The following is a 20,247-nucleotide window of genomic DNA, read 5'->3' as shown; positions in this document are numbered from 1 at the left end:
TAGTAATCTTAAAAATTAATTTTTTAAAAAAGTAAACAAGCAACATAATCTTTGTCTACTGCTAAGATTTTGCATTTACCCAGAAGAGTATCAGCACAGCAACAGGTTCACTGTGAAACTGTATTTAAGACAGGTTCTACAACTCAAAAGTCTGAGCTCCTATGACAGTCTCAGTACCACTATTTTTTGTGCCACTTAGCAAAAGTTCATAGAGACCTAAGTAAACTCTGATAAGCTCTTTGTACAAGTGAACATGATTTTCAAGTTAATGGCACCAAGGGAATGAAAGGTAATGAATGATCTTAACTTCCAATTAAATAAAAGCTCTTTGGTTTTTAATCATAACTCTCTAATCAATACAAATATGCTATAGGCTTTACTAATCCACACTAAAGGGACTTGATAACTGCAGAATATCAATATAGTACATTCACAAAGCTTCCCCCCACCCCCAGGTTCCCCAAAGGCCTTTAATGTTCTTAATCAAGAGGAACTAGACAAGTTCTTATCCTACTTGACCTTCCTACTAGATTTGTCATAGTTTGTATACTCTTCTCAAAGCTTCCTATTTCCTTGATTTTCTTAAAAACCGTACTTTCCCCCACTGACCTCTCCTCTCAGAATCCTAATTAGCTCTTTCTCTTTTTCTGCTCTTATCAGGGGCACCCCTTCTATTTTTTTACATATTCTCCCCTGGGCAATCTCATCCTTTCTTAGGGTTAACTACTACCCACATTCTGACCCACATCTAGCTCTGACTTTACCTATAAGCTACCTACTGTGCATCTCTACTTGGCCATCTGAAACTCAGTATGTCCCCAAAACAAACACCCAATACCAGCCTGCACCAACCCCTCAAGATACATTGCTTCCATTTTCCCTATCTTAGGTAACAGTACTCAGGTCCCAAACCACAAACTTACATACTCCTCCCTCCCGCCCCAGACATCTTATAATTTATTACTCAAATCCATCCTTTTTTCATCCCTATAGCCAGTCCTTCAAATTCCTTGCCCAGTGTATAGCAACATCTTTTTTTAAAAAAAAATTATAGAAACATTCAAACACAGGAGTAGAAAGTATGGAATAAGCTGCTTATGTATGCTCATCCCTTAGCTTCAAAATTGTCAATACATGGCCCTTCACCCTTCCCACCCAACTCCCACCACACATAGCACCCGGCTCACACTGGATCACTCCAGAGCAAATTCTAGTCATCATCTTATTTCATCTTTATTCTGTACATCTAAAAGAACTATTTTTCGGGGGTGCCTGGTTGGCTCAGTTGGTTAAGTGTCTTCCTTCGGCTCAGGTCATGATCCCAGTGTCCTGGGATCAAGGACCGAGTCATCAAGCTTCCTGATCAACAGGGAGTCTGCTTCTCCCTCTCCCTCTGTTGCTCCCCCACCTTGTGCTCTCTCTCAGTCTCTCTCAAATAGTATCTTAAAAAAAAATAATTTTTTAACATATCCCAACATATTACCACCCCAAATTTTAAAAATCTCTTAGTATCATCAACTATCCAATCAATGGTCAAATTTTTCCAACTGTATCATAAATTTTTTAGTGTTGATTTATTCAAATTAGAGCCCAACAGGAATAATACATAGCATTTCACTGATGTCCCTTTAGGTCTCTTTTATTTATTTTTTAAAATATGTTATTTATTTATTTGAGAGACAGAATGCAAAAGAGAGCAGGGCGGGGGTGGAGGGTTGGGGGTGGGGCGGGGAGAAGGGACACAGAGAAGCAGACTCCCCACTGAGCAGGGATCCCTACTAAGGGCTCTATCCCACTGGGATCATAACCTGAGCCAGGAGAAGATATTTAAAGACTGAGCCCCACAGGCACTTGTTATGCTTCTTTTAATCCAGAATCCCTCCCTTCTTTTTTTTTTTTTTTTTTTTTTGTAGTTTATATGTTAAAAACCCAGGCTGTTTTCCCACATTTTGGACTTTGCTAACTCTACCCCCATGGTGTCACTTAACATGCTGCTATATTCTATCTCCTGTATTTCCAGTAAACTAGTACAAGTTAGATACAGAGGCTTGATCTAATTCAGGTCAAAGTTTTTCACAAGAATATTGCAAAGGTGGTAGTGTGGACTTGAGCAACTTCTAACCTGTGCTCCTTTCTTTCCACCCTTGCCTTTATTAAAAACCATCCCTGTTACCCAGTAATTCTTACTCATCCTTCAAAACTTAGTTTAACTGCTGCCTGGCAATGATCCTGGCACTCTCCCACCCTCCTCACACTCTCCATGGATATGCTAAATACCTCTCATTTATGTTCCCCCAGAACCTGTGCCTACCTCTATTATTACTCTTTACCACATGGCCTAATGCCTCTGCATCAACAGATGGAGCAGTGTCTGACATGTGACAGCATTTGTAAATGTATGCCAAATGGAATGAAAAGTCCTGCTTAGGGCACAAAATCCTAACAGTATGGGAAAAGTTCATAACAACAAAAGAATCCCCACCTACCCAGAAAAGGCAGGTAGCCTGTTACCAATTTCATTAAAGCAACGCTAAAGGTGCTATTATTTGGAAAACTATGCGAGGAAAACTAAAATTATCCACAGCATTGAATTATAGAGTTAACATAAATAAGGCCAACCAAAATAATGCCTTTAGGGATATTAAGTGCTAATGACAATGAAAATGCCTAAAGTGTAGGGAATGAGTGGGAGAAACCAGAAAAAGAGAGAGCCTAGCTCACTACAAAATAAGCAATTCTTCAGCCATCAAAAGCTGTCAACTTCACCAACAACTGACATCAATTTCTATAATGTAGTATAGAAGGGCACTACACACAAAGTAACAAATGCTTTTTTAAAATCTGTGGGATTTCAGAATACTAAAATGTAATCTTATTCCAATCTCCATATCTGATTTAGGTTCTCACCCAGTGTATGGTGTTCACTGAGGTTCAGGCTCTACAAAAATCTAATCATCATAATGAAATTTTACAAGTCCCAACCAGTTAAATCTCTCCCCCAGATACCTGGTTTGGGGCAAAGGGAAAACACTCAAAGATAACATAACCCAACACCCAAGCAAGTCACTGCAGGTCCTGGGCAGCTTCCATTTCCTGTGACCAAAACCTACTACTGATGAAAAACTCAGTCAAGACCTGCAAACCTAGGAGGATCACATATCACCATAGGTATGCTATTCTTTGGCCTTAGGATACATGAAGGTAGTATTGTCAGGTAACTTTTCAAAGTATAGTAAATATTAAGGGCTATGATAGCTATAAACAGCCAGCTCATTCATACTGTATGTCTGACATATTGTCATCAGGCACAGTGTCAATGCCAGTGGGGGCACAAAGATAAGGGTAAACCAGACTGACACTGCCTCTGCCCTCAAGGGCCTTTCTCATAAAGAATTAAGATAGAAAATCTCTAACCAACAATTTAAAAAAGAAAAATGAAAAAATGAAGTACCAAATAAGAGAACAAACAAGGGGCTAACCAAACATAAATGAGGCATCAATCTGTTCTGGTTACAAGAGACTTGGATTGCTTCTTAGGGGAAAAATGATGTGAGCTGGGTCTTAAAAAAAAAAAAAAAAAAAAAAGGACCAGAGTTTTTCAGTTTCTTTTTGAATTCCCAACTCACAGACTTATATACCCTCGAATCACAAAATTACGAAACCAAAAGAAACCCTGTCTTGACCTGACCCAGCCCCATATCCTGAGTATATACTACGTGAGACACATGTAAGAAACTCTTCTACAAGTTCCCAACAAGTTGTTCCCAGTCTGTTACAATAGTACTTTTTTAAAAAATATTTTATTTATTTATTCCTGACAGACACAGAGAGAGAGGCAGAGACACAGGCAGAGGGAGAAGCAGGCTCCATGCAGGGAGCCAGATGTGGGACTCGATCCCGGGACTGTGGGATCATGCCCTGAGCCAAAGGCAGACGCTCAATTGCTGAGCCCCCCAGGTGTCCGTACAACAGTACTTTTGGAAAATATTTAAAAATTATGTTTTAATGGACAAGGAAATAAACTGAATGGTCAAAAACTAAACAGTCACTGGCTACAAACATTTGGGGAAAGGTTCTTCCTCACTAATAATCAAAGAAATACCAAAATGAAATGAAAATATTTCATTTATCACATTAGCAAAGTCTTTTACAAATGAGATAATCAATATTAAGAAATGAGCCAGGTACTCATGCAGGGCTGACAGAAGGATAAATTGAGAGGCCACTTGGAATGGAATGGGACAAGGTATTTCTCGAGAATCTGAATTCTTCACAAGGCCTACAAAGGCCTGTGTAATCTGACTCCTATCTATCTTATTTCACATCACTTTCTCCTTTCTGCAGTGACATACTGGTATTCTTTTAGTTGCTTTGTGCCAAGTATTCCCCAACAATCCTTGCCTATGCCCAGTCCCCTTTACCCACTCCCCTTTACCCACTCCCCCATTTTCCCCTGCCTTAATATACATGCTTTTCCTTCTTTCCTTTGTTTGGCCAACCACTACTTACTTGTGCTCTGGCTGTTAGCTTCAGTATCTTTTCCTCAAAGAGCCCTTTCCCGACCAACACTCCTCTCTTCCCCCACCTAAATTAGAACCATCTCTGTGAGATTTGCTATTGTTATATCTTGTGCTCCCCCCACCAAAGCACTTACCAAAGTCTAACTATAAATCGGTTTGTATAACTAACCTTTCTTTCGTTAAATATAAATTACAGGACAATGTGAACTTTATCTGTCTTACCAATACTTAACATACAGATGGTGCACAATAGACACTGAATACATTTTTCAACATTGAAATGGTGAAATTATTTAAGACAGTATTTCCACTTCTAAGGAAGTAGTCCAAAATGCAGAAAAAGCTCTTAGAAGATTTTCATCTGAATACTAGTATATGTATGAAAAATAAAAAAGGATTCAAATGTCCAATGAGAGGAAAAATTAAATAACTGATGGCACAGAATGGAATGTTATACACCCATTATAAAGGCTAACTATAAAAACATTTCTTTAAAAAAAAAAAGATTTTATTAATTTATTCATGACAGACACAGAGAGAAGAGACACAAGCAGAGGGAGAAGCAGGCTCCCTCTGGGGAGCCCAATACAGGACTCTATCCCAGGACCCTAGGATCCCACCCCGAGCCAAAGGCAGACACTCAATCGCTGAGTCACCCAGGCATCCTCTGAGCCACCCAGGCGTCCCTGTACAAACATTTCAATGACATCTGAAAAATCTTAAGCTGTAATGCTAAATGAAAAAAGTATAGTATTAATTATTTTTAAAATGTACGTTTAGAAGAAGATGAGGTAAATAAGCCATACACTAACAGCCATTTGCTCTGGGAGAAGAGAGCCATTCATTTTTGCTTCTGTTTCAGGGGCAGGGGGGTGGGTGGGGTATTTTGTTGTTATTTTTTAAAGATTTATTTGAGAGAGACAGTGTATATGTGCAAGCAGGAAGAGGGTAAGAGAGGGCAAATCTCAAGCAGATTCCACCCTGAGCAGGGAGCCTGACTTGGGCTCCATCTCAGGACCCTGAGGTCATGGCCTGAGCTGAAACCAAGATTGGGACACTTAACTGAGCCAACCCAGGTGCCCTGTGTTTCACTGTTTTAAGAGGGGATTTCTATCTGGTATCTGTTTTTCTCCAGGAACCGAGAAAAACATTTGATGAATACCTGAGAATGAGAAATTGATTATTTCTAAGTGCTGAGATAAAGTGGGCTAAGAAATTCTCTAAATCACATTGTAAACAGAATCACTTAATGAATTGACATACTTAAGATTTGGGCATTTTCTCACTAGCTGGGAAAGACCTAATCTAGAAAATCCTTGACAACTAGGCTTCCTGAGGAACATAAGTAACAAGTATCTCCTTTCCTCAAGAAAATATTGTAATTTAGATCAGAAACAGCCCACTCAAAATTTTTACTTGGCTCAGCAGTTATTTTGATACTTCCTGTTCAACACTAAACACTGAAAGGATACAATGTGTATCCTTACAGAGAAAGTATACATGACCTGCCTTTCTTCCAAAGGCTACCCACTTGTGGAAAACAAAAGAGTACTTCCTAAGCTTTACACAAAGGAGGAGAAAAGCCTATGAAAGAGGACCTACTATGTCCTTTTCACTGCCATTCTCTCCTGCTTCCTGTTCCACCCAGCATGGCAGGTAGCAAATACAAACTCTTGTTATTCCTTTAAAACAAATTGGAGATTAGCAACAGTGAGAAAATAAAAATGTTTTCAAGGATAATACAATAGCGTTAAAATATATGAAACCTCTAAAAATATATCTAACAAAAAATGTGTAAGACCAACACAAAGAAAATTATAAAACCTCATCAGGAGACCTCATAGAAAATCTAAATAAATGGAAAAAATATATCATGTTCACAGTACAATGCTCTGAAGATACTAATTCTTTTCAAATTGGTTTATAGAGTTAATGTAATAAATCCTAATCAAAATTCCACAGTGATTTTATAATTCATATGGAAATGCAGAGGAAAAAGAAAAAACCCAGAAAGACACTGTTGGAAAAAGAGTAAGGTGTCAGGACTTAACTTTTCCTACATAACAGGGCTTATTACATAGTTATGATAGTAAAGACAGTGAGGTCCTGGTGCAGGCATCAACAAACAAACCAATGGAAACAGTGAGCTCAGAAACACATCAACACATGAGGTAGGTCTTGATATATTCAAGGGTAGCTTTGCTGATCAGTGGGAGAGGGAATATTTTCAATTAATAAGAGTCCATTTAGAAAAAAATTTAAGGGGCACCTGGGTGGCTCAGTCAGTTAAACGCATGACTCTAGGTTTTGGCCCAGGTCATGATCTCAGGGCCCTGGGATGAGCCAAACATCAGCTCCACACTCAGGGTGGAGTTGGGTTGAGATTCTTTCTCCTTCCCTCTCTGCTCCACCCCTCACTTGCACTCTCTCTTAATAAATAACATCTTCAAAAAAAATTTAAATTGGGCTTTACCTTAAACCCATCAAAAAAAATTTTTTTACAGATGTTATTTATTCATGAGAAACACAGAGAGAGAGGGAGAGACATAGGCAGAGGGAGAAACAGGCTCTCTGCAGGGAGCCTACTTGATGTGGGACTCAATCCCTAGACCCGGGGATCATGACCTGAGCCCAGGGCAGGCACCCAACCACTGAGCCACCCAGGCGTCCCACCCCCATCAAAAAATTAAAACACAAAACTCACTATAAGAAACTCAAAAATCAATTACATTAAATTTAGAAATTCTTCATACCATAAAGAGAATGATAAAGACAAATCACAGAGTGGGAGAAGATATCCATAACACATTTAAGCAGCAATAAACTAGTATTCATAGTATTTAGAATATATAAAGAACATCTATTAGTCAACAAGAAAACACTGATGAAAAGATTTCACCAGACACTTCACAAAAGAAGAAATCCAAATGGCTAAAAAATACCAGAAGAGATATTTAACCTTATTAGAAAACAATAAAATGAAAATTAAGAACATTTTGATATATTTACATAAACAGCAGAGCAGTGAACATTAAAAATCTAATAAATTAAGTGTTTGAAGGATATGAAGCATAACAACTTTCACGTACTGCTGGAGGATATATAAACTGGGTACAATCACTTTGGAAAACAGTTTAGCATTACCTAATAATTTTATAATACTACACATATTATAGGAAATTCCATTCCTGTGTATGTATGCACATATCCATGTACCAGGATACATGAAAAACATTCAGGGCAACATTGTAATAGCCTGCACCTGGAAACAACCCAAATGTTTATCAGTAGAATACATTTCTTAAAAATTATGGCATACTGGGGCATCTGGGTGGCTCAGAGGTTGAGCATCTGCCTTTCGCCTCAGGGCGTCATCCCAGGGTCCTGGGATGGAGTCCCACATCGGGCTCCCCAAAGGGAGCCTGCTTCTTCCTCTACCTATGTCTCTGCCTCTCTCTGTCTCTCATGAATAAATAAATAAAATCTTTTAAAAAATTATGGAGTACTTTTGGTGTATCTACTATATAGTAATGAAAATGGATGCAGTAAGGCAGCCCAGGTGGCTCAGCAGTTTAGCACCGCCTTCAGCCCAGGGTGTGATCCTGGAGACCCGGGATCAGTCACACTCCCTGCAGGGAGCCTGCTTCTCCCTCGGCCTGTGCCTGTTCCTCCCTCCCTCCTTCCCACCTCCCTCTCCCTCCCTCTCTCTCTCTCTGTCTCTCATGAATAAATAAAATCTTTAAAAAAATGGACGAACTAAAGCTATATACGCAAATGAATACCACATATCTTAAGCAAAAGGAAAATACAGAATTTCATTCATATAAGCTTCAACTAAACTATATTGTTTAGAACTATATAGTTGGTAAAACAAATGATTTTCAAGAAGTCAAAACAGTACTTACTCCTCAAAAGAAAAGATGGAAAAAAAAAAAAAAGAAAAGATGGGGTTGTGTTCAGAGAACATATACAGGAGGCTTCCCTGGGGCTCACAATGAGCTGTTGCTGAGTAGTGGTTACACAACTCTTTGCTTTATGGTTATTCTATAAACTGTCCTATGATTTCTTTTTAAGATTTTATTTATTTATTCATGAGAGACACAGAGAAAGAGGCAGAGACATAGGCAGAGGGAGAAGCAGGCTCCATGCAGGAAGCCTGATGTGGGACTTGATCCCAGGACTCCAGGATCATGCCCTAAGCCAAAGGCAGGCGCTCAACCACTGAGCAACCCAGGGATCTTCCCCATCCTATGATTTATGCACTTTTCTCTATATATGTTATCTTTCCCCCCATAAAAGAAAATATATATTGCCTGGTATTCAACTTCTGTCCATGTCTCAAAGAAATTATCGCCCATAAACAGATCATTAACCCCAAACTTAGTCTGTAGCACCTAAAATGGGGAGGGGGAAAAAAAAATTTCACGTTGATTAGTTCCAATAAAAGGGTAACTAGTGTATTCATGAAAGGAACAGGGTGGCTCAGTTGGTTAAGCATCAAGCCCTTGATTTCAGCTCAGGTCATGACCTTAGTGTCATGAGATCAAGCCCCATGTCAGGCTCCTTACTCAGCTCAGAGTCTGCTAGAGATACTTTCTCTGCCTCTGCCCCTCCCTCTGTTTGCACGTACTCTCACTCTCAAATAAATAAATCTTTAGAAAAAGAAAATTTCAAATTTATAGAGATCAACTTTTTTTTAAAGATTATTTATTTATTTATTCATAGAGACACACACACAGAGAGAGAGAGAGAGAGAGGCAGAGACACAGGCAGAGGGAGAAGCAGGCACCATGCAGAGAGCCTGACATGGGACTCTATCCAGGGTCTCCAGGATCACGCCCTAGGCTGCAGGCAGCACTAAACCGCTGCGCCACCAGGGCTGCCCCCTAGAGAGATCAACTTTAAAAAAGTTAAAACCTGTAATCTAAGTGTTCTATTACTAAGTAGGAGAATAAAATAATTAATTCCACACAAAAATAAAATTATGCCACAACATATTTCACCTATACAGGAATGGACTCAGAAAGTCTTTTTTCCAAATAATCTAAACCCTTAATTAAACTGGGTTTCTTCCCCTCTGTCCAGCAACAGAATCAACAATCACCTTCTTAATTGCGTAAATCTAGAAGTCAAAGTTTCAGGGAGTTAAGAGTTCCAGTTTCACCATTTATTTATTCATTTGCTCATACATTCAATAAACATTCATCAAACACCAAATTCTAAGACTTTGCTACTCAGAGCGTGGTCCTCCAGATCAACAGTACTGGCATCATCTGCACACTGGTTAGAGATGTGGAACATCAGGCCTCTCTCTGATCTACATCGGAGTCTGTATTTAACAAGCACTCTAGTTGATTCATCAGCACACTAAAATTTTGGCTAGGCACTAACGATACCACAATAAGTAAAAGAGACATAATTCATGCATCCACAAAGTTTCTCTTCTAGCTAAATATAATAACAAATAAAAAGATATTACACACTGGGTACTCTGGAAGAACACTGAAAGAACAAACCCCCAGCCCAAGCTGGCAGGCAGGTAGAAGTACTGAAGGAAGCAGCATCTTCATCTGATTCTTCACTAGATGGAAAACAAAAACAAAACAAAACAAAATAACAGGATATGAAGTGAAACTGAGATGCAAAACTGTATCTCTTTGGGAAATCCCAAATCTTTTAGTGTGAGTGGGAAGAGATGAGGGGTAGGGAGGAATCTGGCTCTGAAGGACCTGGTTTACCATCCTGAGGAACATAATAAGCTTTATCCTGGAGGAAAGTAACTTCAACCAGAAGAACAGGAACTTCATTTACATTTAGAAAAATCATCTAGTGGCAACAAGGACAAGATTATAAACAAGGCAAGACCAGTTAAAAGGCCATCATTGCAGTCATCTGAGAAGATATTATTGAGAGTCTCCACTAAGTGGTAGTTGTAAAGATGGCAAGAAAAGAATGAATTCACTGGATATGAACACTGTGGAATCTGTAAAAGGTGGGGACTGGTAACTGGAAAGGAAGACAGAGGAAGCAGGTAGAAGGGAGATGCAATAAAAAAATTACTTCCCAAATAAGCACACTATCATCTTTCTGGAGAACAATTTGGAAACAATGACTTAAAAAGGTAAAAATTTCACACTCAAACACGTTACTTTTGCAACAGGAAAGGAAAAATGTTCTTTTTTTAATTATTATTATTTTGGGGGGGAATGTTCTTTATGTACTTATCTTGTCATCTACTTTTGAGAGTTTGTCCTACAGTTACTTACACCAAGATTTATATGCCAAGATGTTTACTGCAGTATTATTTAAAACAGAAAAAAATAAAAACAATTAAGGGTCTCGTAATAGGAGACTGGCTAACTATTGTATACACACAATTCAATACACGATTCAAATATGAAGCAAAGGAAAAACTGTTTCCTAAGATCACTGAGTGATAAAGGAAAATTTCATGAAATAAAATTACATGAAAATAAGTACACAGAGTATATGTGTTTAAAAATAAATAAATAAACACACAAAAACTGACAAAGATATATTAACTGATGCCACTGGCTATCACTGAACTATGTAACTATGAAGGAATTTTTTACTTTCTTTTTCCTACACTTTATCTGATTAGAAAACTCTTAAAGTCTCCATTTAGGAGGAAAACAAAATAAAACAATCCTTTATTTGAACGTCTAAGTGGAAGGAGGTGCCAATTCCTATAACAGAGAATTCAGCAGGAACTGAAGGTGGATGAGGAGTTGGACTCCAAGCATATGGTGACTGCAGCACTTCCTACGGAGGTGCTGGACAGCTGAGCATGGGAGTCTGGAGTGAGGGAGAGACTCAACCTAGAGATAGAACACAGGAATCAATCAACAGCATATGATGGTGGTTAGAGCCAAAGTTCTGAGAGATATCATTCAAGATAAAAAATACAGAGTAAGAAGTAAATTGGGCAGAGCTCAACTGGGCAGTAACAAAATTTAAGAGGTGGGCAGAGAAAGTTGACAAAAGGTCTGAGCAAAAAAGAGAGTGGGTATAAAAGCAGGCTAAAAAGCCAAAAGGGAAAAAGTTGCAGGTTGGAGGGAGTGGCCAATCACATCAAATGCCACAAAGAAGTCAAGTAGGATGAAGAGTGCCTATTTGATCTACAAGAACACTAATGACTTTAGTGATGGCAGTTTCTGAAGAGAGATAGGGACAGAAGCCAGAACACAGTAAAGTCCCTAGAATAGGGGAAGGTAGAGAGAGATCTAAACTGCTCTTTCAGGATCTTGGGAAGGTTAGAAAGTTGTTATTGTTCAAAATGGGGGGGGGGGGGGAAACCCGATTTATATGCCAAAAAGTTGAGAGAGAAAAGCTGAGGATGCACCAACACCTCTGCCCCAACAGCAACAGCTGCTCTGGACTCCCGGGAGACCATCACAGCTGTCAGCATCAATTTCCTCCACTTCCTGACCAAGATATTAGCAGTTTGCTGTTTGCTGTCTGTCATCACCTTCACTGCCACTCCTCCTACCCCAGAGGAATCATGGCCCTTACCCCTGCTCAAAGCAGAGCCAATACCTTTAAATCCCATCCTCTCACATCTCCTCGGTTACCCTTTCCCCTTTCTGTCTTCAGCTTTTCCCTCTGGACTAACTCTTTCCCCTTAGCATATAAATAAGCTGAAGTCTCTGCCATCTTGGGGAAGAAAAACAGAAAACAGAAATGGGAAAAGAACGAACACACATGCACATACACACACAAAGCCAGACTGTCTATTATCTCCCAAAATAAAAACTGCTTGAGTTTCCATTACATTTCCCACTATGGATATAAAAACAGAGTTCCTGCCTCTAGTGAAACAAATAAGTACACCATTCATCTATTTATTCGACTAATATTTATTGGCTGCCCACTGGCCACATGAAACATACTATCAAAGGTGGGGGGAGAAATATAGACAATAAACATATACACACATATTCAAACACACACATCATAATAAGTGCCTAGAAAAAAAACAAAGGAGGATGGAGAGTAATGGGAAGTGCTATTTTCAATAAGACAGGGAAGGCTTCCCAAAGGAAATGACATTGTACAGGAACTTCAGTAAAGGCACAGCAAGTACAAAGGTTCTGGGACAGGAGCACACTTGATGTGTCCGAAAAACAGTAAGAAAGTCGGTGTGGCTAACGCAGAGTAGAGTGAGCAAGGGAACAAAGCTAAGAAAAAATCAGGCCAGAGAGAATACCAGACCCACATCATTAAAACAATGATACTGGAGGGCCTGGGGGACTCAGCTGGTTAAGCAGCCAGCTCTTGATTTCAGCTCCAATCACAATGTCAAGATTGTGAGATCAAGCCCTGTGCCAGGCTTCACACTCAGCTGGGAAGTCTGCTCAAGGATTCTCTCTCTCTGCCTCTTTCTCTACTCACTTTCTCACTCTCTTAAATCAATCAATCAATCAATCTTAAAAAAAAAAAACAACTATGATTTCATTATAACCCTCACAAGAAGATATTGAAGGGTTCTGAGAGAAGTGTAACAGGTCTGATTTCAGTTTCCAAAGGCTCACTCGTGTTGCTGACAGGAAAATTCCAATCACAGTATAGTGATGAAGTATCCCAATAAAGGGTAATTGGTCAAATAGAAAGAAGGACACCTAATACTGAGTCAAAACAGGCTTCTTCTCAGAGAGTGATGCCTGAATAGAATACTGAAGGACAAGTAAGAGTTGGCAAGAAGACTGGGGGTAGAGTGGTATCTCAAGTAGAGATGCAAAAAAGCCACAGGAGTTTTTTTTAAGTTTGGATTTAAAAAAAAAAAAAAAAAAAGTTTGGTATTTCTTTTCCCTAGCATCAAACAGTCAAAAAATATTTCATAAAAATATACCACTAATAATGTCTACCCCCAAAAAAGATACCTAGGAATAAAACTAATAAAATATTTGCATGATCTTCAGAGAAAATATATAGAAAGTTGTAAAATGCTGTGGAAAGACATCAAAGAAGACCTATTTTACTGGAGAGGTAAAACCAACTAGTGGACAGATAAAACTAACTAGTACCCAATATGTAAAATGTGTGTTCTCCCCATTAACCTACAAATGATATATTTCAAATCAAAACCCCAAATACACAAAAAAGACATATACAGGAATTTCATAGCAGCATGATTCATAATAGCCCCAAACTAAAACAACCTGAATACCTACCAAAAGTAAAACAAATTCCAGTATATTCATAAAATGGACTAATTATATAGCAATGAAAATAAACAACAGCTACACACAATTCAACACAAATGAATTTTAAAACAAAACAAACCAAGAACAGATTACATACAGCATAATTCCTTTTACCTAAAGTTTAGAAACCAGCAAAACTAACTCATGGTGTTAGAAATCAGGATGGTAGTTTCCTTTGAGCAAAAAAGAGGAAGTACTCCATTGGCAAGAAGCACATAAGGTAGTTATGGGGTGCTGGGAATATTTCCTCACAAAGTAGTAATTACACACAGGTGTATTCAGTCTGTGAGAATTCAACAACCAGGACACTTAAAATTTGTGTGTTATTCTAGATTAATGTTACACTTCAATAAAATGAAAGTGTGTTAGTGTCTGCGATTTCCTTGGAAATACATCTAAAAGATACGATGGATTGATAGAGGGATGGATAGATATGTTACAAAGCAAGTAAAAGAAAACGTCAATGGTAGCATTTAAGAGGTGAACATAAAGGTATTCATTGTAAAACTCTTATTTTATCATATGTTTGAAATTTTTCATAATAAAATGTTGGAGAAAAAAAACAATGTTTTTTGGTTTTGTTTTTTTTATTAACTCCACAAGCTGATTCTAAAATTATGGAAAATTAAAAAGGACAAGTTCAGCTAAAACAACTCTGGAAACAGAAAAGGCAAGGAGAGACTATCCTAACAGGTTAACAAGAATGATTATTAAACAACAATAACTAAGATGATGTAGCATGACACAAAGATGAACAGAGACCAGTGAAACAGAACAGAGGGCATGAAAACTAATTCATGCACACTGTGAAACAGATAAGGCTGACACTAAAGATCAGTACAGAAAAGTAGGACTATTTGATAAGTAATGAATTACAGATTAGATGAGATGAATTTACAGAATACCTTTAATAACTCTTAGGAAAATAAATATTGAACAATAAACACAAGCTCCAGAAGAATACATATAATCCTCTCCAATAAATATATACATAATATAAAAATGAGAAATAAGATTTTAAATTGATTAAGAATATATTCGTATGTTAAAAAAAAATACAGAAATACTTGGCAATAAAATATCAAATTCAGGGCAGTAGTTACCCCAGGGACAGATGAAGTTCCATGGAGAACAGTACATAAGTCAGATGGCATGTGAGTACATAAGTATTTGCTATATTATTATTTACACCTTTGTTGAAATCTTAAGTTTGAAATTGAAATCTTAAGTTTTTATAACAAATTATAATTTTTTAAAAGATGTTATTTATTTGACAGTAGAGAAAGCAAAAGTAGGCAGAGTGGCAGGCAGAGGGAGAAGCAGGCTCCCCGCCAAGCAGAGAACCCAACACAGGGCTTGATCCAAGGACCCTGGGATAATGACCTGAGCCAAAGGCAGACGCTTAACCAACTGAGTCACCCAGGTTCCCTATAACTTTTTATTTAACAAAAGTTGAAGCAAGAGTGTATGGTTTGTAATTGGAACAAAAGAGCAATAACTGGGGATATCCAGGTGGCGAAGTTGGTTAAGCATCCAACTCTTGGTTTCAGCTCAAGTCATGATCTCAGGTTAGTGGGATCAAGCCCCACACAGGGCTCTGCACGCTCAGCACAGTCTGCCTGAGATTCTCTCTCTCCCTCTCCCCCACCTTCCCTCCATGCTCTCTCTCTCTCAAAATAAATAAATCAATCTTTAAAAATAAAATAAAAAGCAAAAACTAGTGGTGCCTTTGTGGCTCAGTCCATTAAGCATCTGACTTGATTTCAGCTCAGGTCATGATCTCAGGGTCATGAGGTAGAGCCCTGCATCATGAGGTTCTGTGTTTAGTTTGAAGAGTGCTTGAGATTCTCTCACTCCCCTTGCTCATGCATATGCATATGCACATGCACGCGTGCACGCGCTCTCTTTCTCTCTCTAAAATAAATAAGAAAAATCTTTTTTAAAAAATTTAAAAAGCAAAGGGTAGGAATGGGGGAATGATAAGAGAAGCAGTTAACAAAAACACAAAGAGATCAGATCTAGCAAGCCTTGTAAAAAAACATGGCTTTTGTTTTTATCCTATAGTGGTCACTGAACAGTATGAAGCTAGGGAAGTCTAAAAGATTACTCTGACAAGGTATAGGATAGGTTTCCTAATGACAAAGGCTTATTTATTTTTTAATCCGTAATCTTAGCACAGTTTATGATAGTGATGCTCAATAAATATTTACTGAATTAATGAATTTATGGAAGGGGTTGGGAGGGAAAAGCAGAGAAACAGAAAGGTGAATCAGAAAGCAGTTTTATTAACCCAGGCAGGAAATGTTGGGTTTATAATGATCACCTAAACTTAACTATTTCTCAATTAAAAACTTTTAAGAGACAGGAAATAAAGCAATAATCTATAACATAAACATGAAGACCTTGGTCCAATTTAGGCAATATAATAATTCCATATGTACTCACCATTCTTCCGCTCACTAAGTGGAGGCAAATTGGGATTCCTGCCAGGGTGGAGGCCTAGGGTCAGCTCGGGCTGCAAGGAGAGCTCCTGCAGTTCATTGGCAACAGCTTCGCTCTGAGGGCTGGGGGCCGCAGACAGGGACACCAACACTGGTTCATCATCATTTTCGCCAGCCCCTCCTCCGTCCAGCCCATTCACAGCAATGACGGAAGGGGGCAGGCACACTACACTGGAGAAATCCACTTTGGCTTTCGTGATGGCAACCTGGAAATGGAAGGGTAGACAAGGGTTTAGATGTAACTGTGAAGAGACAAACTATTCCACTGAACACATGCTGAATACTATTCTAAATTATGTGGCTGGCAAGCTACCATTAATCTTAAGCATTTTCTCTAAAGTAAGCCAGCATCGTTTTTAAGTTAATGGTTTACTGGGATGCCTGAGTGGCACAGTTGGTTAAGGGTCCAACAATTGGTTTCAGCTCAGGTCATGAGATCAAGGTCCGGGATGGGCTCCACACTCAGCAGGGAGCCTGCTTGAGATTCTCTCTCCCTCTCCCTCAGCCCCTCCTGCTTATGCTGTCTCTCCCTAAAACAAATAAAATATTTTTAAAATTAAGTAATTAATATTTACTATGCTCACAGTGTGCGTGTGATTTCAAGTCTAATACTGTCCTCAACTACATCACTCAGGAGGACAACATACAATTGAAATAAAAGCAGCACACATAACATATAATGGAATAAAAAGAAATAGTGGCTAAGGAGAAATAGTTACAGAATAAATGTGATCTTCCAAATATCAAGGGGAACTACCTTGAGAAAAAAAAACACTTTAATGAGTATCCAAAAAGTACTAAACTATTATATTATACCAACATTATCTGGGGGAGAAAATTTAAGAGAACAATTCCCATAGTGCCTGGCTGGCCCAGTTAGTAGAGCCTGTGACTGTTGATCTTCAGGTTGTGAGTTCAAGTCTCACGATGAGTATACAGCTTACATGAAGAAGAAAAAACCCCAATTCCCAAGCCATTAGATTTCATTAAAAAAAAAAATAGAGAAAGATATACATTTGATGATAGATATTTGCAAAATATTTTAACATATGAATATTTAATCATAATACCCAGAAATGGGATACTAAAAATAAAACACCTGACAACATAAGAACAAGATGATAACAAAGAACAAAAATGATAAAGAATACATTTTAACATGAAAATATATTTTTTAAAATGTTTATTTATTTATTCATGAAAGACACAGAGATATAGGCAGAGGGAGAGGCAGGCTCCCTGCGGGGAGCCTGATGCAGGACTCGACCCCAGGGCCCCAGGATCATGCCCTGAGCCAAAGGCAGATGCTCAACCACTGAGGCACCCAGGCATCCCTAAACCACCTATTCTTTAAAATGTTCTTTAATTTAGGTTTCACTAATTCAGAACAACCTTCCTCCTATTACTTTAAATTAGATTGTTGTTGTTGTTATTATTATTATTATTATTATTATTATTATTATTGCAGAGATTCAGAGATTTGATATTTATGCATGTTACTACTCAAGGGACAATAAAGATCCATCACAGAATTATTATTATTATTATTATTATTATTATTATTGCAGAGATTCAGAGATTTGATATTTATGCATGTTACTACTCAAGGGACAATAAAGATCCATCACAGAATACCAAGCTTTTTCTAATGAAGCTTGAATTTAAACTGCATGAGTCTGTAATTCTGGCATGCACTTAACTGCATAACCAGTCCTTCCAGAAAATATTTTCAAAAATTAAAGTATGGAAAATGGCCCCCATAAGAAAGTCAACCCAGGTCTACTACTAGGCATAAAGGGAAAAACTAAGTTTAAAAAACTATTTTCTTAAAACATATACATTTTTAATAGATTAAAGAAAGGAGTGTCATATTCTGTAGTGACACAGTTATGACTGTGCCTGTCAATATCTGGAATGAAAGAAAAATAATGTGAAAAACTGCTTTCTTGAGTGTTCCATTCAGAATTTTAGTAGCTTAGGAACTGATAAGTCCCATATTTATGGGCTCATTAAGGGCTTGGAGATCACTTAAAACTTTTATATATATACTTTACTACATATTTTTATTGGGTAAATTACATGCTATGATAGTATCTATTAATGTTTTCAATGATTACTGATTTCAATGATTAATGATTTCCAGAGTTTCAGGATAGATTATTAAACTATATTAGAACACGTGACGCTTGGGTGGCTCAGCAGTTGGGCGCCTGCCTTCGACCCAGGGCATGATCCTGGAGTCCTGGGATCGAGTCCCATATTGGGCTCCCTGCGTGGAGCCTGCTTCTCTCTCTGCCTGTGTCTCTGCCTCTCTCTCTCTCTCTCTCTCTCGTTGTGTCTTTCATGAATAAATAAATAAAATATCTTTAAAAAAATTTTTAATAACTGTATTAGAACAATGGAAATCCCTGGGTGGCTCAGTGGTTTAGCACCTGCCTTCGGCCCAGGGCGTGATCCTGGAGTCTCTGAATCAAGTCCCGCATCGGGCTCCCTACATGGAGCCTGCTTCTCCCTCTACCTGTGTCTCTGCCTCTCTCTCTCTCTCTCATGAATAAATAAATAAGATCTTAAATAAAAAAAAAAAAAAAAAAAACTCTTACATAAAATCATGGGCCAGGGGATGGGGAGGGTTAGACGAAACAAGAGTGACAGAATGTTGGTAACTGTTGAAGCTGGGTATTGGGTACATGGAGATTCATTATACTATTATTCTCTCTACATGTGTGTATACTGGATAACATTCTTACAATGCTTTCTAAAAAATAAGATTATTCCATAGAACAAAGTGAAGACTTGGTAAGATATAAAGCAAGGCGTACTCAATCTTGACCTTAGAAAATAAGCCAAACAAAAGTCAAAATCAAGCACTGACAAAAGACTATTTAGCACAAAAAATATATATTGGGAATATTTCTTTCTCTATCAAACATACTACTTTTCTACTTATTTTTAAATAGCCCACAGAAGAAAGTCCTAGCAAACTGTGACAATATAGAGACAAGATCCAAAAACATGGAGGTAGAGTTATCACCATGGATTAAAATGTCTCCTCTACCAATTCCTAAGCGCTATCAAAGTTTTATTTACTGTATAACCTGCATGAAAAAGAAAATCTGAAAGTATATTTATCTCAGATTATATGTATATTATTTAGAAAAATGTAAAAATTGTATCTCATACAAAATACTTTCTGAAATGTCTCAAAGGAAAAATAATTAAAATAAGCAAAAGAAAATAATCTATGTCACGTTTTAGTGTTGTAAATTTATAACTCCACTCAGTTGGAGATTAAACTTTCTTTTTCATCATAAGATCACCAACTCCAATTTCTTGGCTGCTGATTCGCATATGATCAGTAGCAGCCAGAACAAAAACAACATGGGGGCAGGGTCATCTCCCACAACCCATCTGTTTCACTCTCTAGTTGGCTTGATTCCATCTCATCTTTTCTTCACCCCACCCCCCTTTTGGGCTGCATGCCTTCTGCTGGTGCAGAGTGGCATATGTAACTAGAAGCAACAGCACAAAATGCGTTAGAAAAATGGAAGCACTCAGGCAGACAGCTGATAACTCTAAAAAAAGTATATACTAGCAGGATTTTTTATTATGACCCATGACAGAGTTCATTTCACAAAAACAAATGATATGGTTCTCCTGAAAAAAACCTTTTCTCTATAAAAATTTTTAATCAATTAATGAACTTTTAGATGGGCAGGTTCTTATTTTATCTTCAATAGTAGATAAACCAGAATCTTACTCTTACTGTCTAAGCAGATATATATACACAAAATCCGATACTAATGAATTCAAGACAAATATTTTCTGAGAGTATGCACTAGGCACTGCCCTGGGTCCTACATGAAGTGAGGAAGACATCAAGTCTTGCCCTTATGTCTGTCACTATCAACCCCATCATCTTCAGATGTCTTAAAAACTACTCAGATGTCTAGGGACAGCATATAAAAGGCCTTTCTGTTCCCTCTTCATCATAGAAATAATCTA

The 20,247-nt window shown here is 38.0% G+C and overlaps 1 protein-coding gene across 4 annotated transcripts in view; it reads right to left on the bottom strand.

The window, feature by feature from the left end:
- Positions 1-20,247, bottom strand: part of MRTFA (myocardin related transcription factor A) — a 198,000-nt gene that overhangs the window by 100,639 nt on the left and 77,114 nt on the right. For all 4 annotated transcript variants that reach the window (XM_077914394.1, XM_077914392.1, XM_077914391.1 and 1 more), the window contains one exon: positions 16,190-16,451. In XM_077914394.1, the coding sequence (XP_077770520.1) occupies positions 16,190-16,451 (262 nt within the window). The remainder of the gene's footprint in view (positions 1-16,189; positions 16,452-20,247) is intronic.

This window comes from Canis aureus, chromosome 11 (genome assembly GCF_053574225.1).
Source record: "Canis aureus isolate CA01 chromosome 11, VMU_Caureus_v.1.0, whole genome shotgun sequence".
In the NCBI taxonomy this organism is placed as follows: Eukaryota; Metazoa; Chordata; class Mammalia; order Carnivora; family Canidae; genus Canis; species Canis aureus.
This window is presented reverse-complemented; position numbering and strand designations above follow the sequence as displayed.